A 27,786-nucleotide genomic window follows, 5' to 3' on the forward strand; every position below is an offset into this window, starting at 1 on the left:
TACAAGCTGCTAGTGTAAAATGACAGTTTAAATTATTATTTCATATTATTTTAACAACCGTTATTCACAACGAGGTAACAATAAATAAGCTTCCGATATGGCCATTAATGTCCATAACATTTTGGGCACTATCATATGACAAGCCACTTCCTTTGAACCTGCTATTCTTTAGACATTGTGGGCGATTGGAGGCCATATAGATCCACCCACGGGATTAAGCATGTTTGCCAATTATTTTCACTATAATATTAGTTTACGTTTTGGGTTAGAAAGCAAATCCACTTTCGCTGTCGTTTAAATGGCGCGTAATTTGCTTAGATTGGCAAACACGTGTAGGTTGATTGTATCTATTGATAAATTTGGCTAATCCATAATAGCTAATTTATAAACGTCGCACACTTTTCCTTTCTATCGCCTATTATGTCTGCGCCTGTTTGCGGTGCGATAGAGTGCGGTGGGTTGCGGTGGGGTGCGGTGCGGTGCGATGCAATGTTTATCTAAAAGTTTCCATTATTTGCTAGCATCTGGTGCATCACTTAATCCAGGTGGTTGTATAATTGTTGTTATACCCTATAATATTACTACTATACCTCAATTTCGTCCTTCATTATCATTATAGATTGACAGACAGTGAAACCTATGCAGACAACTTTGTAAAAAAATGGCATGTGTTATGTTATGTAACGACGGTATCTGAAACCATAATTTGAACTCTACTATGCAATATATTTAATAACCTTATTATTTCCGGAACAATCTATTGTATGTAATTTAAATATTTTATTCCTTTAAAGTTTCAAACATGAATAATTTGTACATTACTTATTATTTATAAATAAATAACATAACATTATATCATCCCAAACACACTATATCTCTCTGCATACTTCAATTAAAGAATACTTGCAATACATTTCACCAAAAGATGCCATTCAAATGTACTTTCCCATACAATCCATCCACTGTAATATGAAGCTTGATTAATGAAACAATCATAACGCTATTCTATCCATCAGCATACTGAAAGCATTGTTACAATAAAGAGATGTACACAAATTTGATCTCTAATTGCACATAACAAGACGATTTTTTCCCTGGCGTTGCGACACTGTCGTAGAGTGCCCGCTGTGCGATCGCTGTCCCCTGGCTTACATCATCCATACACTGTTAAGATTATTTGCATAATAATTAAACTACGTATTACCCACTGTGAGATCTTGCAAAATCATTTAACTTCGGTTATAATATTTTTATTAGTACTAATAAATATTAATATTAAATGTTTCCCCATAACATTACAGCAATACTTATGTTTTACAGATGGTATTCAATATTAATGTATATGGACGTAAACGTAGAGTATAACCAATGAAAGATGAATGAAAGCACAGTTCATTCATCAAAGATGATTAGAAGGCGAGTAATCTCAAGTTTATGTAATATGAAATAGACATAATGATGTTAAACTTCAGTGGAAGAAAATTTATATTAGCAAAACCTAAGTTAGATATAAGTTAATGATTAGTTAATATTAATGATAAAGTTAATAATTAATATTTATATATAGGGTAACTAATGTTACATTTGCCAATTACTGCAGTAATAGCATAATGAAAACGCTGTCTAATAAATATGACAGCCTATTTCATTATTTTTGGACCCCAATTATTACTGGAACTCCTAAATAATGTCATAATTGTAGGTAATAGAGACTTAAATCCATTGTTACTAAGATAAGTAAATAGTAATAAATCTATGTACTTACATTCTAGATTACTTAATCTGAATCAACATTATTAATGTTATTATTATAATAGTCGACTATGTTTTAAAAATATCTTTCATGTATACAAGAAATGTTTGTTCTTATATGAAGTAACACAAGTAGTTACTAGTTCAAGCACCACATAATCGGCAATTACAATGCGTTTGGATGCATCACTGGTTCCAGCCTTATCGTAACATTAGTTCCGCTGCAACAAACAAACGTAGATCCGTTTTCCTGAGCAACTGATGTTCATAGTATCGGACACTATTCAAGCACCATTTTCTAATCCTACGGACACTTTCCTGCTATACAATTAAACAGTCAACTGTAATCTTGTTTAGAAAATTGAGTATGTAACAAAATTGCCCATGGGAAAGTCACTGTTATCCGCGAAACCAAATCGGCTTTAGTGTTATGAAAATTTTCAAGCGTAACATAAAATGCTCGTGAATAATCTTGATGGTCGTCGGTGTAAATTAATAAATAAACATTAATTTTACATTCACCTTTCCCTGGGAGCATTGTTGCACAACCATTTCTCTGTGACTGCCGTGGGAAGTCCAATAACGCCAGGGAAATGAGATATTGTTGTCCGCAGCTCATTTACCTTTATTTTGAATACTTCATTGTTGTTTGCAGAGGATTACGAAACACATTTCACCTACACAAGTATTAATATTAATTAAATGCCCTTTCGTATCTTATGCGAGTCTGCACGATTCAATCAGAGTTATTGTTTGTTTTTTACAGTCTTAACTAGGCATGTGTATATACAAATTTCGAGGATATTAATGAAGAATGGATCACTTTTGTAAACGCTGAGATAGTTTGCTAGACTAAAGTTTTTAAACATATGTAGTTTTAATGAATACAGATTACATTACATTAATATCTTATATCATATACATTAACATCTTAATATTTAATTAATAATAAAAGAGACACGCTCATGTCACGATAGTTCTTAAAAATATACAATATTTTATGCGGTATCATATAATATTATATATATTGCAGTTATTTACTAGTGACTATTACTTTTTTTTATTGAATTCTACATTTGAGAATTTCATACATTCATCTCAAATGTTGACTGGTAGAGACTGGCAGTAGTAATAAGTTTGTTTTTTGTTATTCAACTATTAAGTTATTTAATTAATTTAAGAGTATTAATAAAAGAGTCATCTCTATAAGAATAAGAATATTTGACAATTATGAATACAATGTTTGCAACTAGACGCGGTGTGAAAAATATAATGTGGTATCTTTAAATATTTTCACACGCATTGACAGTCCTTATATAATCCGTTATATTATTTACCCGGAATATTAACGTGAATGAAAATATAGTAACCCAAAGTAAACAAAGAAAAATACACTCATTATGATGCTGTCTTCGCAAGTGTTATTTATTTGACGTTCACATAACCTAGTTTATTTGCAGAAGAATACTATGCGAATTAAATTATTTATTTATCTTGTCTTGATAGTTTAATTTGAGATTTTAAAATAGGCTGTAATGAGTTATTTGCACAACATTATGAGCTAAGTTAGATTTAGAACTATGTCAATATAATAAAAAATCATGTTTATCTAACGGATGAATATTTGTTACTCTTTCACTCAAAAACTACGGAACAGATTCTGATAAAACTTCACAATAATATAGCCTATAAATCAAAATAACATATAGGCTACAATTTAAAAATATTATGTAGAGTAGGCGAAATGTAACTGATAAATGTAGATGTAGGAGTCCTTTCTACACTTGTTCATAATGAGAAATGATAATTGATAATGCTTTTGATAATCTACGGGATGACAAATAAAAGATACGTCCTGTAGTGAGACTTGATGTTACACACTAATTTATTATATAGTAATACATAGTGAAATGATACATGCTGCATAAGTAACTTATGTATGATTATTATAGTACGGTGTTCCGTACAGTAGGTGTGCATATAAACTTGCACGGCTCACCTAGTGCTGTATATAACATTTAATACAGCCGAATTACGAGTCTCCTGTTCGAAAATTGTTTGGATTTTTATTAATTATAATATGACGGCCTCTCGTCTAGTGGTTTAATACACTGCCTTAATTCCGATGGTCGCGGGTTCGATTCCTCGCACGGCACAAACATTTATATGAGTATGATTGTTTGTGTCGGTCTGGGTGTTTTTTATGTATAATATAGTATATATTTAGAAAAAAATATCTATGTATTTGTATCAGTTATCGAGTACCCATAACACAAGGTTTAGCTAGCTTAACTTGGGCTTAACTCTAGATGGCGCTGTGTGAATTGTCCTGACTTTATTATTATTATTATTATATATCATGTTCTTGACTTGATATTAATGCAAAATTATATAATAAAAAAGTATTCAGGTTAATATGTTAGATTTTACATATGTTCCATTTAATTGTCTATAAGTATTAGCAACACTTTTCCCTAAGTTGTATGTATTCTATGAAAGAAAACCCGTCGTTTCCCAAGGCGATTGTATAGCAGGCCCTGCCATGGCACGCGGCCGTTTATGAGAATTATTTTAAACATTAACGCGCTTTGTGGTTTAATTTTACGACTCTGTAAGTTTCCAATTGTAAATGAGTATGAGAAAACGAAGTGCGGAAATACAGAAATAGTTTTAAATGGACATGTTTAAATGTTAAATGAAATACTGATTTACAATAGTCAGTATAATAAATTATTAGAGGTTGAGGTTTGTACAAAATAGTCTGCTGTTGATGTTGCTGGTGCCTCTGTCTCAAATAGCTGTAAAGTGATGGAGATATTCAATAGATTGTATACAGCAGCAAATATAATTTATTCTCGATCTGATTCAGTTGCATGTTACATATCAACTGTTACTTAGCAACAGGAATATTTATTTTAAATGTGATAGATTAGACTTTTTTTTCTTAAATCAATCTTATATATAAAATTCTCGTGTCACAGTTTTCGTTCCCATACTCCTCCGAAACGGCTTGACCGCTTCTCATGGATTTTGTGAGCGTATTGAGTAGGTCTGAGAATCGGCCAACATCTATTTTTCATCCCCCTAAATGTTAGTTAGTAGTCCACCCCTAAATTTTTATTTTTTAGACAAAATTTTTAGTTTCTATTTTTTTATGATACAACATACAAAAATACATACAATCCTAAATTTTCACCCTTCTATCATCAACCCCTATTTTTTATAGCGTTATTAATTTATAGGGCAAAACAACTAGTCGGGTCAGCTAGTGTTAATATAAAGTAGTTTTGTAAGCTTTGACGACCTCGGTGGTCCAGCGGTCTAGCACACCGCTTTACGACCGATGGTCGCGGGTTCGATTCCTCGCACGGCACAAACATTTGTATTCATGAGTATGATTGTTTGTATCGGTCTGGGTGTTTTCTATGTATAATATGTATGTATTTACAAAAAAAACATATCTATGTGCTTGTGTTATGGGTACTAGATAACTGATACATATGTATCAGTTATCTAGTACCCATAACACAAGCTTTAGCTAGCTATCTTAATTTGGGTCTAGATGGCGCTGTGTCAATTTTCCTGAAATTATTATTATTATTAAGTTGTATTTCGACTGAAAGGTGAGATAAGGTGAGATAGGCATATTTACAGGATAATGAAGGCGTCTTAGTGAATGGTAAAGCATGAGTGCCACTGGGGGTCACATAATGATGTGAAGTTCATGTGCTTTTTATTTTTGAGTATATAGGCGATGATAGCTATTCATGTGTTTTTTACTACATTCCAATCTGTGGCGTATGTGTAAGTTTATATATCTGTGGCTATATTATATTATTATATTAAATATGTGAATATAATATCTTGTGTGTATCACAATACCTTTTTACTTTTTCTATGTTTATAACTCCTCTCTTCCAGGTTGTCCGTAAAAAAATGCTTATGGCGACAAGACTATTGTTTTTACTTTCTTATGTACTTGCTATATAGTTTTGTTTGTTTTCTCTGTGCATAATAAATAATTATTATTAATGACCTGATACACATAATAATATATGGCATGTGCAATCCAGATGTATACAAAGAGATGTATTCATGAATCATTGATATTTGTACTGTACGAGAATCGAACTCGTGATCATAAGAGAGTGAACTGCTAAACCTCGGAGGTCGCCAATACAATTTATATAAGTATTAACAATGTTGCTTTCGATTTCGCAACTCTATACAAGTATGAATTCAATTATCCACCTGTCACGATCGTACAATGATGACAAGGGACCTGTCTCTCCCTTGACAGAGACACTATGTTAACAGTACATTTGTGAGAAAAGGCATACCCAGTGCCCAAGAAAGTACAACAAGCAGAGTTTTATAAAATGTCAATGCTAATATTATAAATACGAAAGCGTCTGTCTGTTTGTTTGGTAACATCTCATGATTAAATTGCTGAACTGAGCTTAATTAAATTTTACATAAAGGTAGACTGTACTGCGAGGTATATTTTTATCAAAATAATGATCTAGGAGGAAGTAAAATAGGGGATGAAAATATGTGTAGACTTATACTGGAAGTACTAAATTTTTTAGAGGTTAGGATTATTTCAAAGTATTTTAGCTTATTATAGCATTGCGGCCTACGGAGATCTATTGTGCTAACCATTTCAAGAACTAGTTAGTCGGCATAATTTTTCTCACGTAGATTTCGTACGTAGTTGTTATTGTAGGTACCAATGTCTGAGCTATTTCTGTTCAGATGAACGGTGACATATATCATTTCATTAACAGTTTTAGTCCCTAGACACTTAAAGAATATGTACAATTAATATTAATAGTAATAACATGCCAAGCTAAGCAGAGTTTCTGTTATGGATACTAGACAACTGGTATACATATTCAGATACATATTTTTCTAAAAACATACATAATACCTATATGGATTGAACAATCAAATTTTCGAACATTAGAAGACAAATCAGTGTCACTAGATCACCAAGATCACTATATTTGGAAAATTAACGTTTCATAGACTTTTAATAGTTAACCATAGATTTTTTAATAGTAATGGAAACCAGAGACACAAATATTTTTTATCTATGTGATTGATTAACACTACAAAAGAAATACTTAAAACATAAATCAAACAGTGACAAAAACTAAAAACAAGAGGCATTTATTCCGTAACGGTCATTCCGTTCGTTGACTTGCTCTGTTTGTATAAGATGTTTTAAATGCGCTTTTTCATGGAGGAAAATTCCAATCGACTTATTTTTGGATACGAGGGCAGTGTTATAATTCTTTGTTCTGTTGTATAGGTCCTATATTATAAAATAAGATAGAAACGGCTGATAGGGATCAAGGGGAAGATGACATACAGCGCCGACCCCAAATAGTGGGATAAAGGCAAATCAATGATTATGAAACTGAGATGTAAGAAGATATTTTATTCAAGTTATGCGCAAAACCTGCAACGAAATAGTAACTACTAACCATCAAATAAATAATACTAGGCACAGTACTGTAGGAATAGTTGTTTTTGTTGACGATGCATTGATTATTGTCTATGCTAATAATATATGCTGGTCAAAACTTACTCTAATTGAAGATGACAAGAATGAAATTAGATCAGTTAACCCATCTTCGCTATGGATGGAATGTGTGAACGTTGATATATCAAGAAAGGGAGTAAATAACGACTGAATGGAAGAGAAAAACATATTACGCCGACCTCAAATAAATGGGATAAGGAAGAAGATGCTGATAGTTTGTATTAGGGAACGCGTGGAGGTTGGCCTGATATGACACATTTCTCGTAATAGAGTTTCTATTTTTTACACACCTCTGTAAAAGTGTGATAACCATGTGAAGAAGCCTATTCAATTCTGGAGAGATGAAAATGCAATAATATTTTGTTGAATCTATCTTCATCTATCTATCTCGTAAAAAGCGTATCTTTCGATTATTATTGATTAATACTAGTACAAGTAGAAGCGAAATTCGATCGGCAGTTGGATGTAGTTAGATCTGTACCGTGAATTGCCATCTCGACCGAACAGATCGGGTCGACCGATCGCGTGCCAAATCGCGACGTCCATTGACGGATTAACGGTTTAAAACTATTGGGACATGGCTCCCACTCGTTCATGCATTATACATACACATGTCATGCTTATGCGCCTGTCGATACTGCCAACGTTTTAGGTCTAATTTACAGGCGGCAGCGGATTTCATTACGGTGTTTATTTATCCATACTTCAACACCAATATTATAAAAGTATAGGATTTTCAAAATTACAGCGAAATTGTCATTCTAATTTGATTATTTATTTTACTAATAATTTCATTCTCACATTTGTAGTAGTGGTACTATCATATTACTAGTAATTTGGGTGTATTGTATTGTTTATACATCTGCTTATAATATCTAGAATAGATTCTAGTAGTAAGTACCATGTACCGTCAGGCAGGCTCTATACAATCATGTATACCATCGTCATTTTATTTTTTTTATATGACAAATATATATTTCTAATTATCTCGAATTTAAGTTTTTACAAGTTTAGTAGTATTTCCTAAAATGTGAGTTTAGAAATGCATATAAGTGTTCAACGATTTTTGTAAATCAGAAATTGAAGCTTAACTATTCAACGTTATTATAAAGAATTCTCATTTGAAAGCAATTTAATAGATTTATGTTTATATCCAACCACACTTGCAATTGCGTATCATATAACTCGCATTATAATTATATTGGCAATTATAATATTTATTTACTTTATTGGCTAAATACGGTACAAACGATGAATTTAGCGCTATAGCATTCTCTCTCAGTAAACAATTGAAATGTCTACCGTCGTAATAGCTTAACTATAAATGCATATTATTTAAAAAACAAATAATAATAATATTATAATAACAAGCACTGATTAGAATACACGCAAATGGTTCGTAATCGCAGATTTGTCACTTTCAATATATTTAGAATGAGAATTTTAACTGCATTTTACAATTAAGCAGTAGAATAATTTCATTGAATCACAGCTCGACGTGTTACTTCAAAGATAAATAATCATGAGCCATGAGGTATGTCAGTTCGATTGACTATGGCATAGGATAGATCGAAGTTAACAACAATTTGCATTAGGAAGCGGGTTGGCGCCAACCTGCGTCCATTCTGCAGTCTTGCAGCTTATTTGCATAGCACTTTCTATTTCCGCTAGGTGGCGCTGTTGACAACCCCTTGTTGCGCAACGAAATCGCTTGTTAGTATTCGCATTGTACAGTCGCTGGCGTCTTAATAAGGTTAACTAATTAATCAAATGCAGATTTCCTAAATAGGATAAGACATGACGATTTCTTTATACATTAAAAAGGAAATCGGTAGACTTTGTCAAAGTTTGTGTCTCACGCATAAAAGCTAGCCTCAAAGCAGTTTGTAAGCTGCTTTTGTTGAAAGGCAGAAGTATGAATTTATTGGGTAAGGAGGCCCGATATTTTAGTCCTCTGAAATGACAATGCATGAGAGGTACTGCACCACATATTGATGTGATATCTGTGGTAGGTGATAGGTGACGGTTATCACTTACCAACAGGTGAGGAGTAAGCTTGTTTGCCAGTCGTGTTACATAAAGAGCAAAAGATCAGCAATGGTGCGTGCATATATATATTGTTTTCCTATATAAGCATATACAGATATCTTTTTTATTAATTAAGATTATTATTTTTTTCTGTTAAGACAATTTTAAACATTGTGATATCAATAAAAACAATTATAAAAATTTCTTTGAAAAACTAAAAATTATACAATTTTTACCGTTGTTACAAGAGTCTTAAAAAGATTGAAACATTTTATATTTTAATAGCTTTTCAAATACTATAGAGTCCTTTAGCGGTATAATACATATGATGTCATACAAATGGGCATTCAGAACCTTGTCTTATATGATATCCGTAGTTGAGTCTGCGATATCACAAAGAAAAAATATTACGTCGTTTTAATATTGAAAGTTATATGGCAGTCGTAACTAAGGTTGTCACAAGCAACACACGGTGAGATGCTAAAAAGAACGTGTTATGAATTGGGCCGCCCATTTCCATAACCAACCCTTCGGGATAAACATTAGGGATATGGTGATCCAAATAGTAAGATAGAAAATAATGTATTTGCTTGTTTTTTTATGCAGAATACCCGACGAACACGGTGAGATGCTAAAAGAACGTTATGAATTGGGCCGCCCATTTCTGATAAATAGGGATAGATCCTAAAGGTATGTGTGCTGGTACATTATTACAGTCTATGGTTACCGCAGTAAATGTAATATTAATTATCATTTGGGATATTCAAAGAATTAAATGGTCTCTAGTGCATGTTATGTTTAGTACGGCTATAGGTTCAATGGAATTTATGAATATTCATTAGAATATGTGAATTCATGAACACAGTTTATGAAGCATACCACTTAACAAGTTACAGAATGGTAGTACAGAGGTGATTATTTTTTTATTAGCTAAATAAACATATACATAACCTGTTTTGTGGTAAATTGTATAGTTCTTACAATGTTAAGGACAATATTTGATATCCAGTTCAGTAAAATCACTGACACATTTCATAGAAATAACATCACAGTACAGCCAATTTATGACAAGTTATTGTGAATTGGAATGTACTGTATGTAATGGAAAATTCGAATGTACGACCCTTCGGTAGGAGTCCGGATTGTAAACCACTAGGTCACGACGGTCTCAAGTACTGTTGTATAAAACATTAGAGCCGTGGCACAAGTTCGCCGCGCGATGTTGTCGTGAGTGATGCGATCCTCTCTTGAATATTTAGTATCTGTGGGACCTTTAGATATTGCTGTCGTATTGTCTATGCGAGTGGAACTTTGTATGTAAATAATAAGAAGAACGGTTAAACTTTTCTCAAGAAGTTAGGAAACTGCTGATCTTATTATTTGTTCAATGATTCTGAGTACAAATTATTTTGTTTTTTTTCAATACAATGTGAATCGTTATACTAATAGCTTTATTGTATAGATTCTTTACTGTACATTTATACCGTAAATATGAACATACCTAGCATTATTTTAATTCAGGCTTTTTTCTGAACTCAGAATTAGCCACTTTAGAGCAATTGCAAAATGATTCGATTACTGAATTTTATTGAGTATTTTAGTAGAAATTGAAAATCATATTGAATTTAGAATTTCCAACTTTTGTACGTGCGATTAATAATAAGATAATTGTGATTGCATTATTAACCAGTCATTGTGGAAAATAATCATTCTTGTCCCAATTTTCTTATTGTTGTTTCAATATTGTTTGTCGTATCAAAAACTTCATCGTGAGTCGTGGAGATGTTTGTAATTAGAATTATAATTTCCATTGTAACGCTATCAGATCCACCTTCATGCGGCTTCGAAATATTCTCGCAAATTCGTAGTGAATTCACATGAGCATTTTCTTCCTCTATTGCTTCGCTAGCGTATAACATTAGTGTAAGTAGATATGCTGTTTAATTATTATCACCTTAAACTCTTTATATGACGATTTATAAACAATTGTACGCTGTTAGTGGACACATGCCTTACATAACGTAGATAGGTAAGTAATTCATTACATTCGTAAAACTGGTTGCTTCTGTTTTAACTACAGTCAACTTGCAAATTATGGTTACTGCCATATTTGCATGACAATAACGAAGAGAAGCGTAAGTACGGACATCCTCTTGACTTGTGAGAATTCTATCGCAGTTCGTGAAAGTGGTTTAGTTTTTGTTTTACTTACATAACGCGCAAATAGGATGTGCTAATATTTACTAATGTTTGTTTTTGGCAGATTAGTTTTGACTATTGAATAAAGAAAAGTAAGAATAAAGTTTTGACTATTGGATATAGATATTAGCACCTTTTGGATAATTTTATTCTATATCTTATCATACACAGTATTCGGTACAGTATACTATTAGATGGCCTTGGTGGTCTAGTGGTTTAATACACCGCTTTAATTGCTATTGTCGCGGGTTCGATTTCTCGCACAGTACAAAATTTTGTATTCATGAATATAATTGTTTGTATCAGTCTGGGTATTTTATACATATATGATGTATACATTTACAAAAAATATATATCCAATGAATTGTATCAGTTGTAGTACTATACTACTAATACTCTACCACAAGCTCTAAGTAGAGCTTATGTTAAGTACTTGGGGCTAGATGGCGCTGTGTGAATTGTCCAAAGTTATTATTATTATTACCTACTGGCAATTAGACCAAGTAGGTAGGCAACAATATTAATACCGAAGTATAACAATAATATAGTTATTATTGGGTGTATCGTAGTATGATAACCAGAAATAAAATTGTTGTACTATCTTTAGCATAATAGCATGTTTCTTGCAATCTTGTTTATAATTGCGTGAAGTTCGAAGATATTAAATAATGTATATTATTGTGATATATATTTAGAATTGTTTACTCATTCTTAGCAGCTGTTCTTGGATTTCGTTTATTTGATGAATAGGTTTACATTATACAGTACACTCTCATTATTTTGTTGTTAATGATAAAAATTTTAGTTACATCTTATTAATATGTTATAAAGTGATACAAATAAAAAAAATCGCTCCATTAGCGGTACAGGGTTATGTAAATGGAATTGGGACCAGAAATACAAGTTATCTATTAGGCACTATTTCTTAGTTCTTGTTTCTTTATTATTTATATCTTTTATTGTATATTCAAAATATGTATCTGAAAAAAAAAAGATTTAACATCCATCTCATCTACTCCAGTTTCGCTATTTATTTCTCCAACAAATTTTAATATAATAATGATATGTTCTCGCCCAGTTCATAATATTGTATATCGTTTTCGTTATTCATTCAATCGTCATTTCTTCAACATGTACAAACCAAAACACCATTCCCTTTAATTTTGTTTATATTTTGTTGAATCAATAATCGTGGTTGACGGGCAACAAATCAAATTAAATGGTGTACACATCGCTGTATTGCATTAGTCCAATTAGGGACACAGTCATTGTGGTGTTCCACACTTAGGGTCAAAAGCCCTGCTATCTGGATCGTTTGGTTTTATCGTGTTTAACCTTTAAGGCTTCCTTATTTTTAGTTGCCTTAATAGTCTTATTAATATTATAAACGGGAAAGTTTGTGAGTATGTATGTATAGATGGATGGACGGACGGATGTTTGTTACTCTTTCACGCACTACTAAATATAGAATATACGGAAATTTTACAATAATATATTTTATACATCAGAATAACAGACTATAAATTTCAGTGGCTGAAACTACGAACTCAGCTAGTTATTTATAATTTTGCTTTAAAGTAATATATTCGATTATTGCTTTCATAATTATTTTTGTTAAGTTTGACGTCAGTTTGTATTTATAGAAGATCAAAGATATGACTTTTATTTACTGTCATCATGGTCCTTTATATCGATTTTGTTATATTTTGAGATAGATGTGAAATCTTAGAATTAGGTTTATTTTCTACAAATTTTGTTACAGATTTGATTTTGATTTTTTGCCTTAGTTAAAAACAAACTGTAAGTAATAATTTTTATACCGAATGTAATGTTAATGTTATTTTTCGAATTTAGTGACATTCAACTGAATAATTATGTATGTCTGGTATACCTTATATATACCATCATAAAAGTTTGTGTCATCTTTCGTGAAGTTGGATAGATTACAATAATGAACTTCTCATTAGCATCTTAAGTCTTTAACATAATTTAACAAAGCCTTTACAGAGTGGAAAATATTTGATATTATTCTTCAGGGACAGTTGTTCTACAATTATTGGGTTTCAAAGCTTGGTATGACCCTCTTGAACTAATTCCCTACAAATTAGCGAAATTGCCGGTCAATTGAACTATTTATCGTACTATGTTTTGATTAAACAAGTAGAGCTTCAGTTGGCTGCGCACATTGTTACAGCTGTACCAACAGCGCCATGACGGGTGACAAATCAAATTAATTAAGTGCCTATATACAGACACGGTTCGCTGTGTTATTAGATTTAATAGAAACGTAGTATTATGTACTAGTCTCTTTATACTCTCTCAACTCTCATCTTTTATTAACAGATTATATAAAAGATCGGATTTGGGCAGATTTCTAATTTTAGTTGTAAAAATTGTCAAATACTTCTAATAAAGTCTTATGTTCTATCCTTCTACGTATTGTTGATTAATATGTTTAATAGTTTATAATTTTGCTCTAGAAAGAGTAAAGTGTAAATCCAACTGGTAGTGTCAGGGGTAGCGCATTAAAAAAAAACACAGTCTCATCAACTTTACATGTATATCTTGTTGGTCTAGTGGTTTGACATACAATCTTACTTCGGACAGACGCTGGTTCGATTCCTCGTACAATGCAAAGATTTCTATTAAAGATTATTATGGTTTTTATTAGTTTGGATGTTTTTATTTTTATCAATTCATGAATACTAGGCAATTAGTATCCATAATACAATTATTATTATAATTGCTTTAGATTTTCAAGCTTATTGATAATATTTAATAGTGCGCACATTACACTAAAAATAGAAGTAAGTGACGGCGTTATCAGAAAACCAAAGTCAAATTTATCGGCATCTTATCGCAGGCATTGTATGCTAATATCGTGCAATATGGGATTGCATGGCGTTGCGTCACACAACGCAACTGTATTGGCACCATAACAATAACAAAACCCATTGATTTACAACGACAACAATACTCCTTACAAGGTATTAGTTTAGTGATCATATCTAGGTGGTGTTGACTCTGTTTTGAATAACGTGTAATGGGACATGATAACGTATTTAATCCTTACTAATAGTACTTACTGCAAATGGGAAAGTAAGTCTGTTTTTTTAGGAGTAAATAAGAAAAATATGCGTGTTCATGTATATTTAATATATAATTTTATTTGTGTTTGTATTATAAAAAAAAACAATAATAGTATTTGCACCGCCAACAACTTATCTGCACCATCCATGGTTGCCTGGTAGAAAACGCTACAAGGTGTTAACTCCGCCATATATAATTTTACCTATGTTATGTGCTTGTATGTTTATTATATATAGAGCGCATGTACATAAGTATATATAAACATAATAATTATAAAGAATACTTCTATTTTAAATATGGATAAAGGAATATATAAAACTAGGAGTGATTCTCATTGTAAATCTAACAATTAGTTGTCTTTGAGACAGTCTGAAGGTGTGATGAACCAATTGTTTTATGAGACTATTGGGGGTATGCCCCATGACAGCATTAATTGTATATATTGATTCGATTGATCTAGCGGTATTGCTGACTACGTTAAATCTCGACGGTCGCAGTTTCAATTCCCGTACTATGCAAATAATTTTATTGCATTAGAAATAGGTTTGCTCTTGGTTTTCCCAGCTGATGATTGCGAGACCTGGGTTGTAACGCGTTTACCCCGAAGATACCTTTTCACCTAAATTTGTATTCTCACCCGTATCCTCTATTGCTGTCTCAAAAACCTATACCATAAACGCAAACGTGAGCATCATTCTATATTATTTTAATTTATTAAGAAAAATACCATTGACCCTGTAAATACTCATAAACAGTACAATGAGAAAGTACGAGTATATTAAATATGTGGTTTATTTTTGAGTTTCTTCATTTGACATATTGCACGTAATGATTGTAAAAACGTCAAGATTGCCGTGTGGGCCGTCTCTTATATTCGCTCTTAGATAATGTAGTACAAGCTAAGTGGTCATATCAATCAAGTCGCCGTGGGAAAAGGCGACGTAATGGCATCTATGTTTGCTATAAATAGCCATTTTGATATTTTATTTAGTTGTTTTTATAATTTATAGTCAAGAGCATTCACGTTTTGCTATTACAATAAGGCTGTACTTATAGAGAATAATCTGTAATAATACATCCGTAAAAACTCTGTAATGTATTGGTCTGGTTGTTTATATATGTTATGTATAAAAAAGTACTATCATGTTATAATGCAAGGTTGCAGTTGATATCTTTAGGAAGAGCAATGTCATCTTTATATAGGTTTGTATAAATTTAAAATGATAAGGCTGCATCCACATAATTTTATCTTGTGCTGTGAAATAAACTATTTGTATTTGTGTGTATGCATTTACAAAAATTAATACAGTTTTTTGTAAATGCAAATAGTTTTGATATATATTTTTAGTTTCGTATTTATAATACTGGTTACGATGATTGTTATATATAAATACAAACATAATATAAATTGTTAATGAATAAATAAATGTGATTTTGTATCTGTGTATAACGTAAAAACATAACTCGGAATTATCTCCATAACGCCCACAGATGCCTTAACCAATTGTTACCGCGATGGCTCCGATAGCCTCTTATTGACCGCAGTTCACTCGGTCACTATCTCGCAACGAGTCTGACCGTCCTTTCTAATGCATCTACACACGGCTTTAAAATCGGTGGCGGTACTGGAGTAGTGGTGGAGAGCATCCCAAATCGCTTATTAGATCGGCTCCTGTGTAGATAAATCATTAGTAGCAAACACAAGATATCTTTATTCATGTCTATTACTTACACGTATGAAGTAAACGAGTGTAGCGTAGGACGCTCAGCAGTAAGGTGAGAAGAAGTGGAGCAGATCTGAAGGAAGAGAGCTGAGAGGGCTGAAGATCGTGCATAGCAGCTTGCTTTGAAAAAGGCCTATATCCTGCAGCTGATGACGATGAAGTAAATGAAGTACAGTCAGTTCGGAATATATATTCAGTCAAGAAGAACTGCCACGAAACTCTGCTCTTACTTTTTAAAATGCGATTGTAGATATACCATTATAATAATATACAATAATGCAGAGGTTTAGAATATATGAACCATGTAGTGACCCATCAACATTTTAGTGTGTTAGTTAAGAAGTTATTTTATTAAATTAATTATAATTCAATTAGCAAAAATAATTATTTAATTTATCATATAAACGGGATATTTAATATAATAATATTATTTAAGACCTCTCGATATTTCTGCAAGCTAATTTCAAGGTCAAGGTCCTGGTCACTGATCTGACTGGGAAAGTCTTAAATAATATAATCAGGGTTTATATGTCGTCTATGAAATGTATACTATTGTAAATAATTAAGAAAAAGTGTTCAAAACAGGAGCTAGAACTTGAGTAGACCAATTCCTATAAACAACACTCGTTCCGCACTATTGTTATTGTGACCACTTGTCTACAATAGGCGATCAGAGAAGCAATGTAGGACACTCACCACTGCAGCTTTAATATCTCCACCAATTTTAAGGCTGTGTGTAGACGTCACTAAGGATCAGAGAGAAAGTCTGCAAGGGTTAAGAGAGCGTAACCTGAACTAAGTCTGAACTATGCAGGTGTGATATATAAACAATTTGTTTATTTCTCCTCTATATGGACACAATTTGTATTGAAGTTACAATCAGTAGGTAACGTAACAAGCTTCAATATACGCATATCAGATGGATGTTACATTCAGATATGAAGACAGAATATGACATATTGAAATGTTTGGGTGGAATGGAATGTCTCTAATAAAAGTCTACATAAATACGTTTTATTTTTACTGAAAATCGATGAGTTCGTTATGACAATTGTGTGGTTCTATTAAAGAAAAAATCTTTTCGTAGACCTCTCTACAAATCATCATAAAAATGATACAATTGTTGTTATTTTTCATATCGTTACAATAGCGAGTATCGTTACAGTAGTCGATAAGTGTGTTTTTGATTGTTTTCAACATTTTTCAAATTCGCGATCTTTCGTTGGACAGTAGATAAAAATGATTGCATTTTCCTATATTGACATATTTTTCATACCTGTAAATGATAAGGATGGCTACACTATTTTATATTTTTTTAACTATTTTTCTACCTTTTCTATCTATAAAAAATATTTTTAACAACGATATTAATCTATATGGTAAAATTACTTTTGCCGGCTGTGGCTGGCTGACGGCTGACTGTCAGCTAGTATACATATATATTGAAATTGGGACAGCTTCAAGCCCAAGCATCTCCTTATATAACAACATCAAAAGTTTTATGCAACGAAATAACAGGTATTATCTAGTCGCATTAAAAAAAGGAATAGAAATAAAGCACTTTCCGGCTGATGTGTGGATATTAGAATTATGTAAACGTTGGTACCAGTGCGTTGAAACTTCCTGTACAGTGACGGAAGGAAGCCTAGTTAACTTGGATGTTTGAAGGTGAAGTGATAACGGTGATATACAACACAAGGCTTATTGTAATCGATAGAATAATGACTGTGCTATTTACGTATATTAGAAATAGTTTTTTCTCTTTACCTTTAGAGGTCTCGCTTGAGAATAAATAGATAGTTTTGTTGTTTACATTTAAGATATCGATTACGACGTCCTTAACTATGATAATAATACTAAGTAAATAACTATTAACATTAAACTTCATTGCGATACAATTAACATTAAATTTTATGTAATGTAACTATATTGCAAACTTTATTCATAATGTAATTGAAATGTTTGTACATGGTTATGCATACTCGAATAGTGTATTGTGTAATATAAAAATTCATTTCGATATATATTAATAATATAAAACATTTTTGTACAAAAATTCTAATGTTTTAATACACTTTTATTTATCTGTATTGAGAATCTTGATTTCTAGCAAACCTAACGCTATTAATTTTTGTGATCTTTCAGGTCACTGTCATTCTGTACAGTTTTGTTTAAATACGCTAATGGTAATTTTTAAATACGGAAAATAGTTTTTTAATTTTAATTTACAATAATTATTACAATACAATCTGAATATAAATAAACATATATTTGTGTGAAGTAAAAATTTGGAGTATCAAGCGCATTTCACCAAAAATAACTATTTCTTTATTTATTTATTTATTATTAACTATTATCAAATGGGTCTGTTTTGTTGGTCCTATGTAGCACAGTATTATACTGAATAAATATGCACACTTACATATGTAGCTTTTATGAAAGATTCCTCAGTATTGTTCCATCATACCACCGTGGAAATAAAACGTATCTGAATAATTAAATCACAATCGCTCCTGAACATAAAGGCTCGCATTAATCTTGTTTCTAAACGTCAGTTTAATGGAGTGTAGCGTTGCAGGCAGACGGGAGCGGTTGCACTTGATGTTGGGCAACAGTTGTGTCCATTAGTTGATCCCCACTGTGGTATCAATTGTTCTATATGAAGGGTCAACTGGTACAGTCAGATAGTCTGCACAATGGTTTGGGCAGCTTTCCGTTCACTGCTCTGATAGTTACGGTGAGAGATCATACTGCGTGTGGGCAATGTAGTAATGTAGTTTCTTTGGTGGACCGTCTCTTGCTACATCGGCTATGAATGGAATAATACGGCTGCTTGTTTATGTAGTATATATACAACTATACATATAAAATTTATGTACTGTAATATAATTTCTTCTACAATTATGATAATGAATCCTATGACATTGTTCCTTGTAGTTACAATCTAACAGAGCTGGGACTATGAGCACTAAACGACTATTCTGTCTTTATAATAATGTCTATATTTATAGGTCCAAGAACTCTACTTCTAATATAATTTTTCATATTACTTATCTTACATAAATTAAATAATAATTTAACTTACGTAAGGTAAATAATGTTAAAATGTATACTTACTTTAATCTTAACTATATTATCAGACCTATACAGCCTATATAAACATGGTACTTTGTAATAAAATCATCTATATAGAGAGTGTACTTACTCGTTATCGTTCAGCATGGGTGGGATTATAACTTAGTATAAAATATGTAACAGTATGCCTTTGGTAGTGCCTTGTTCGTTATTTAGAGCATTACATTTCCTATATAGGTTTTAATTAAGTAGTTAAACTCGATGTTTTCGACTTTTGAAAGTTCTACATTTTAGATTCACTGTAGGTATAAAAATAGATTTAGGAGATTTCTACTAAAATTCTAGTGGATAAAACTTTAATACGATACAAATTTAAAATTTAGTCATGATAAAAAGTATTTAGATCAAAATCAAGGTTCAATATTTAGTCAATTAAAGTGAATATAAATAAATTATTTCCCAACTAAACAGGAAATTAGTTACATTTTGTTAAAACATTTTGTCTTCAAATAAATCAGCATTGTTGCATTTCGGCTATTTATATTAACATTCTAATATGAGATTCTAGGATGAGAAGTACTACTGGAATCACATTGCATTCTATAATAATAGTAACCTAGGACGCCATTCAGTCCCGAGCTAAGCAGAGCTTGTATTATGGGTACATACAAAACACCCAGACCGATACAAACAATCATACTCATGAATACAAATATTTGAAGGAGGATATTTGACGCACGAGGCATTGAAGCTGCGACCGTCGGAAGTAAAGCGGTGCGCTATACCGCTAGACCACCGAGGCCATATGTCCATAATACATTCATATTTATATAAAACGGCTATTACTTTTTCTTCCTCTGCTACTTCTTTTTCCTTTGTTGTTATTGTCATGTATATATAGTTCCACAACTCCACAATTCCTTTCAGTCATTCAAAGGTTGACTGGAAGAAATCCCTCATTTGGGATAAGTCCACCATTGTACATCTTATATATATATATATATATATATATATATATATATATATATATATATATATTTTAAGATCGTTGTATCTTTAATTTATTTAAATGTATTTATTGTGCAATAAAGTGTTACAAACAAACAAACTTTACTAAAGTGAACAAACGGCTTGTTTGTTATTCTAGGTATCCAATTTACATTAAAGGCTCTTCACATTTGTTTATTCTTATTGTTTCAGCTGGTAGTGAACCTGGCCATCGTGATTTATACCGCGTTGGACTACACCCACGCCGAGGATGAGGAGCGACTCATCACGCCGGACCTGGAGCGTCTCATCACAGAGATGACCAGTTGTGACATTGGAGGTACGTGTTATATTGTATCTATATAGTAAGAATATGAATAATATATAGATTATGAAAAGAACATTATTTTGAAATTAAAATTCCATTTTATTAATCACTTATGATATTAAAAGAAGCGATAAAAATGAATGATATTTTTCCTTTGACGAAGTGGGCTAAAAAGACAAAATCATACACTAATGTAAAAAATATATAGAAAAATCATTATTTTAAAATTAAAAAACCATTTTATTAATCAGTTATAATGTTAAATTAATTGAAATTTATCTTTCGATTAAGTGTCCTAAAATACAGAACTTATACTTTACTGATATACTTGAACAAAATAAGAACACCCTCGAGCTAAACATACAAGAGAAATATTTGTTTTTATAACGGTTATCTATAGATATAAATAAAATTTGAGTATCTGTTTGTAATATTGAAATAACTGTTTTTTACTACATGCATATGAATATAAATACAGTACATAGACCAAAATAACATTTTATATAATTTTTGTCTATTTAGCCAATCTCTGAAATGGCTGGACCGATTTTGATGGGACTATTTTTGGCAGGTAGCTAATTTAATAAGGAGTAACTTAGGCTACTTTTATTTTAGAAAAATTAAGTTAGATTCCACGTGGACGAAATCGTGGGTAAAGCTAGTTATTCTAATGTAATTACGTTTGGATATTACCTTACTGGCATAATGTCATCTAGTAGAATTTTGTCATACCAGTAATCAATAAAATGTTAACTATCTGCCCAAAAATACTTTGTGTTTGAGGATTATATAAATAAGTATCTTCTCCGGAAAATTACATTTATACAAAAAATACGATACGAAAGAATATACAGTTTCCAAGTACTAAAAATATCTCTGACAATGCCTCTCAGCATCATAGTTGTATAATCTTGTTATACTGTATCTATTATGATGAATTACACACAATAGAGTCTTTATTATTAAGTGAACTGGTTGCAATTTAGTTTTCCCCCTTTGGCTCTGAACTTTCACCTTTGCGACCTTTTTGTTTTGTCACGCTGTCAGCAAGCGTGCCGTTTGCGAAATGGTCTGATTAGTTGTCTTGAGAATGTTAATCCTGCGACAGAACAATATATCATTTACAGTTCATTCAACAGATTTCAAATAGGAGGTTTTAAATTTATATTGCACTTATAACATTGTACAATTGGCGAGCTTAGAGCCATCTGGCATAAAATAGCATAGAAATATCCTTTATTAATAAACTCGTTATAAACTTTTGAATATTCATATGCTACATAGCATTGAACGATATAGAAATAATCTTTATTCAAAAAATCTAAATCCACTTTTGAATATTCATATTTTTGTATTCTACCACTCATTCTCTACTAGCTAACCATTGGGTAAAAACAGAAGGCGGTTGATGGGCAGTCATCGGACAGGACAAACCTATAATTTTACATAATATGTAAATATATGTGTTGTCTATAATTTTTGTTTACAAGTCACAATACGTAATTTCAAGGTATTTAATGACATACCTTTATCATCGACTATAGATATTGGATATTGTGTTGATGCAATGTTTGATATATAGCACAGGGCAGCCGGCGTCTCTTGGATTAATTTTGTATTACCATCATCAGGCTCAGAGTCAGAAACACAAATCAATACATTTTTTATGTTGCTAGATACGAATTCACAATATTTGGGCAAAGATAGGGTAATAAACCATTAAGTCATCGCGGTAGACTCTTCCCATTGGTATCGGATTAAATTGTATCCAGTAATCCAACTGTTTTGGGATATATTAAGTATTGTGTTTATCACGACATCATTGTATCTGACTACAGCACGTAGAAAAACTAAAAAATACGTACTCAGTGTTTAAGATGTCTAGCACACCGCCTTACTTCCGATGGTCGCAGGTTCGATTCCTCGCACTGCACAAATATTTGTATTCATCAGTATGATTGTTTGTATCGGTCTAGGGTGTTTTCTATGTGTAATATGCATGTATGAAAATATATATATACCTATCTATTATATCTAGTACCCATAACACAAGCTTTAGTTAGCCTAACTTGAGACTAGATGGCGCTGTGTGAATTGTCCTGAGATTATTATTATTATAATTTGCAGTTGACGTAAAAGGTTAACTAAATTAAACACTGTAAATATATCGTGTATACCAATAATTAACACTACCTTTATGAAACACCAAGCTGTTTACCTGCGTCCGCATATTTATAATAAAGTTTGCCAATTTCTTTTGGATATTAAAGATCTCCCTACTAAAAAACTAAAAGATATCGTGTCAAAGTGGTTAATGTCTTTGTCCTATAATGACACAGAGCTGATTCTAACTAATCTGTAGTCGATGATTCTATACAAAAGCACACGCCCACAAACTTCCCTTTGTATACGCACGCACACACACACACACACACACACACACACACACGCACACACACAAACACACACACACACACACACACACACACACACACACACACACACACACACACAACACGCACAAACGCACGCTCATATACCTACCCAGCCTACACCCAAATTTTACCTTTATTTTAGTTATTATTATTCTTTGTAAAAAAAAAAAAAATGTACCGATATAATATTAGTTAATTTTGTACCTCGTTGAACTGGAGCCTGTTTTAAGTTAATGTTTTTGTAATTAAGGATTTCTGATTTGCGACACAAGCCCTGAGCTTAGTGCAGGGATTGCTGTTAATTGTCTTGTCTACAACCATCGATGTAATGTGTACAAAATAAATAAATAAATAAAAATAAATATTATTATTTGACATATTTTAACTACAAAAGTGATAGTGCAGCAATCTCTATACAGCTTCGTTTACGCATGAATTCTGTATTACTAACAATTTGTTTTGGATAAGCCCATTCTAAATGAACCATTTTTTATCATTTTATATTGAAATGTTATTTAGCTCATGCTGCGTTTTGATGGCGCGTCGTGCGTACAAATTTTGTGTGTATACGTACCCTTAATTTCAATATCCGTTATGTTTCTATTAATTTATGTAGAATAACATAGAACTTCACAAATAGTTGTTAAATTATTGTATTTAACGATTTTATTATTCGAAAAAAATGAAATCATTTAAAATTGTGGTTTTCTTTACAACACAGTCCATAGTAGTCACACGTTGTGTAAGGTCAGGTTAGACTGCAGTGATTTGTTTTATTTTATATTTAGTTGTTACTAACAAAATGGAGTTTGTTATCTGACCATAAATTTTTATAATTTTGAGTGTATAAAACAGATTAAAAACTGTTGTTGGGGAAAATCAACGTAACAGAAATATCAAAAATTGTTAATATTTTGTCTGTACGTTGGTGCACGGTAATCAGAAATAACTTAATTGACGTAAGATTCACTTAAACTTTATTTATTTGTTAGTTTTATTCCAATGGTAAGTCCATAATGGTAAGTCCAATAAAGTTATAAATATCTAATGTTGTTACAAATATTCCAGTGCATGGGTACATGAGTTACGGGTTCAACTAGTCGAAAATAAACTCATAGTTTAATAAAATACACCCTTTACCTTAACCTTTTATAAAAAAAACAAAGAATTCCATAAATTGATTTTGAAATTACTTTATTTCAATTGCGTCGAAATTGAAACTGTAAACCTGATGATACTACGTATGTACAACTAAGTTCTTAATTGCAAATAAGTTCTCAATTACAATGGTGAGAAGTTTCCTCTATTTACATATTCACATTGCATTCCAGCGCAGTGTTCCGTTCATTCTATTTTTTTTTTCATATACAATTCATCCAACACTATACGATCTTACTGTTAGCCCTAATTCACATAATAAAAATGCAAAACCCAATTGAATATTCAATTGTAAATTTAACTCCAATTTAACTGTGATAATTATAATTACATGGAGTATTACCGTGATAGTTGTTAAAGAAAAAAAAATGACACACTTCACAGGTTAGTGTAAAAATGTAAATATTTGCAATATAAGTACTGTAAAATGATATTTATTATTGTTCGGTTTTGTTTTAACAAAATCTACTGTAGGACTGTAATCTATTAACAAAATCTACCCAAAGTGATTCTGTAGTTCTATATTACTTTTTGTTTTTTATTATCTAGCGTAAATTGGATGCATTTATACAATTTAGCTTCTAAACATACATAGTGTTGGATTACAGAAACCAATTAAGTACCAAGCGTACGCTTCTAAAAAATAAATTCTCGTACAGATTATAATCTATTTTGTATGCTAATAAGTAAATACATGTACCTAATTGTATATTTTTTATTGTAGAACCGACTAACATTTGCTTGTAGTTTCATCGAAGGTAAAAAATAAAGTATATCTTTCTTCATCCGAAAAGCTAGCAAATTTTCATGTTCAAATTCAAATTGACATTTTTATAGTGTTCGTCATTATTTTTTACGTAGTATAACTAATGCATAGGTAGGAACGTCTGGTTTCTATATACATTTTATATTCTCGTATATATATGTGTAATATGTGGCAAAGAGAGTTTTCTTTATTGAAACTAACAGCGACCATCTAAACTCGCAAACTTTACTACCTAATAATATTAGTATAGATAACAACAAATTAATAAAAAGAAAACGAAATTAAATATTTTGCATCATTGCTACATAGATCATGAAAATATTAAATTTTATTTTTAACAAAATCTATTTATTTCAAAATAATTGATACTAATTTTGTTGGTTATTCTAAATAAACAATTTTATTAAACATATATGTGTAAAATATATTACGAAAATAATGACAGGTGATATATTCAGTTCCCTCTCTAGACACATTAGCTTTGAATACTCTTTGTATGTATTACATTTCAGATATGCAGACCGCTAAGTACTCGCTTTCTCTATCATTTGCTTCTACAATATACATATAGTTACACTAGCCGATACCCGCGGTTTCGCCCAACTTTTATATATCTTTTATATAACAAATAGCGGCCACTCTCCTCCCTTCTATCTATTTACATATATACCATTTCCCTTCTGCGCTGCAATAACGATTTTAATCCTGATTTGTTTAGCGTTCAATCTAATTTTTTCTTTTTGTCAGTTCCTGTATATCAGCACGATGATGCCTAGACTATAACCTTCTTTAAGAATTGTTTTACCTAGTTTTTTGCCAAACTAAAGAGGAAGCGCCACTACACATCCTATGTGGTTGTAGCCCACTGATGCATAAACGTAATATCTTTTTTGGAAAGTTTACACTCTGTATAGAGTATTATATTTTATCTCCTCAGTATTGAGGAGATAAAAACCGTTGCTCCTATGAATATCTTTCAATTCTTGTCCCTGACGAGTCTAGGTAGCAAACTTTGAAAAAGGGAGAGCACAAGTCATCTGACAATAGCCCAAATAACCCAATAAAAAAATTGTAGAGATTAGGAGCTTTCAAACATTCAAACACGTAATGTTCAAAAAAGACGCATAAAAGTAAATAAACAAACTGTTCAGCTTTGTATATTCGTATAGTGTTATGCTGTTGCATAATGTACTTAATGTCAATTGTTTACAATTACTGACTACCACGGTTAAATGTCCCGCACCGAGTGGTATTCATTTGCATACCTTATTTGTATTCTATGAAAGCAAAGGCACCCATTACGAATAGTGCCTAGTCTATTAAGTAGAATTATTGGGCGTTGCAAATGATTAATGTTTTATTGAAAATGACCATGTCTACATTTTTTTCTGTTGTGAAATCCTTAATGACTCAATGAAAAGCTTTATTTGTATACACTAATATTATAAAAGCGAAAGTCTGTCTGAATAAACGACTGAATGGATCGTAATGATATTTGACGTGATGATATAGATAAAATAAGCTGCTACAAAAAATAAGGAAAAAAGCGTTTGCATTTAACAACGTTATCGCTATATAACGGTTGTTGCTACCGATTCTTATTTGAAATAATCTGTAATTGCTAATTTTGCAATAAACTATGCACTATTTATCTATTTAAAATATCGTGCAAATAATGACGCACAGAAAAAAAGCAATGTGAATAAGCACTTACGCTTTTAAATTACAGTTGCGAGTAGAATCTGCATAATAAACGTTTGTAGTTAGACCCAACATAACCTCTATATCTATTACACAATCATTGTCTAGTGTTTTCACCGCACAACACACATGTCGTACCAGCAATCTGTCTACACGGGTGGCATCCACGTTTCCTGTACCACCTTTGCTCCCATAGTGTGTTCCTTGCAACAAAACGAAACAATTTGTTCCGCCCGTCTTTCACTCTTTTATCCACTCTCACAGACTCACTCAATCTAAATTAAGTTGTCATATTTTCTGCTTTTCCATAGCGAAGGTACGAGTAATTTTTGCTAGTAGCAGTGATGCCAGATTTAGGTTTTACTTTTAGATTTGGGGAGAATTTTGGCGATAGGGAAAGATTAGGGGAACAAATATGTGGGGGTGGGGGGATTTTATTGCAGCCCTGAAAAAATAATAATGCAAGCCTTTTGGCTAATAAATGGGTGGCCTAAAAAGTGACTTAAGAAAAAGTTTAATAGGACAGACTACTTTTATGGCGGGATTTTTCTTCAAATCCAAAACTTTAGGGGCTTGTAAACACATTTTGGGGAGAAAACCAAATAGTGATCTAGCAACACTTGCTAGTAGTGAGACGTCTCAACGGCTATGCATAATCGAGATGTAATTTCTTGGGCTACAAGTTTACAATTTCCTCTCGCTCGATATTTCCTAGATGGTGTACTATTAACCGCGTGATGAATTTATTGCGTTTTAATAGCTCGCACCGGAAAATATACCGTTTTGTGCGGCTTGCAATTTTATGCCAATCAAAATACAAACAGAGAAGAGCACCGAACACCTGCCTACACTTATGAATGCTGTTATTTGAGCGTACGCAGATATGCGCTTCTTCCTGTAGCAAAGTTTTGTTTTACTGTTTATCTCGTAATGATGAGGGGAGAGAATAACTACGAATAATAGTTATCGTGTATCCATGTACATGATTATATTGT

At 31.8% G+C, this 27,786-nt stretch overlaps 1 protein-coding gene across 1 annotated transcript in view; it reads left to right on the forward strand.

Annotated features, from left to right (window-relative positions):
* LOC131851600 (protein spire-like) overlaps nucleotides 1-27,786 on the forward strand; it is a 154,253-nt gene that overhangs the window by 101,714 nt on the left and 24,753 nt on the right. Inside the window, exon 3 of the mRNA XM_059202114.1 lies at nucleotides 20,617-20,743. Within this exon, the coding sequence (XP_059058097.1) occupies nucleotides 20,617-20,743 (127 nt within the window). The remainder of the gene's footprint in view (nucleotides 1-20,616; nucleotides 20,744-27,786) is intronic.

This window comes from Achroia grisella, unplaced genomic scaffold (genome assembly GCF_030625045.1).
Source record: "Achroia grisella isolate CSIRO2021 unplaced genomic scaffold, CSIRO_AGI_Agris_v1 utg794, whole genome shotgun sequence".
NCBI classification, from domain to species: domain Eukaryota; kingdom Metazoa; phylum Arthropoda; class Insecta; order Lepidoptera; family Pyralidae; genus Achroia; species Achroia grisella.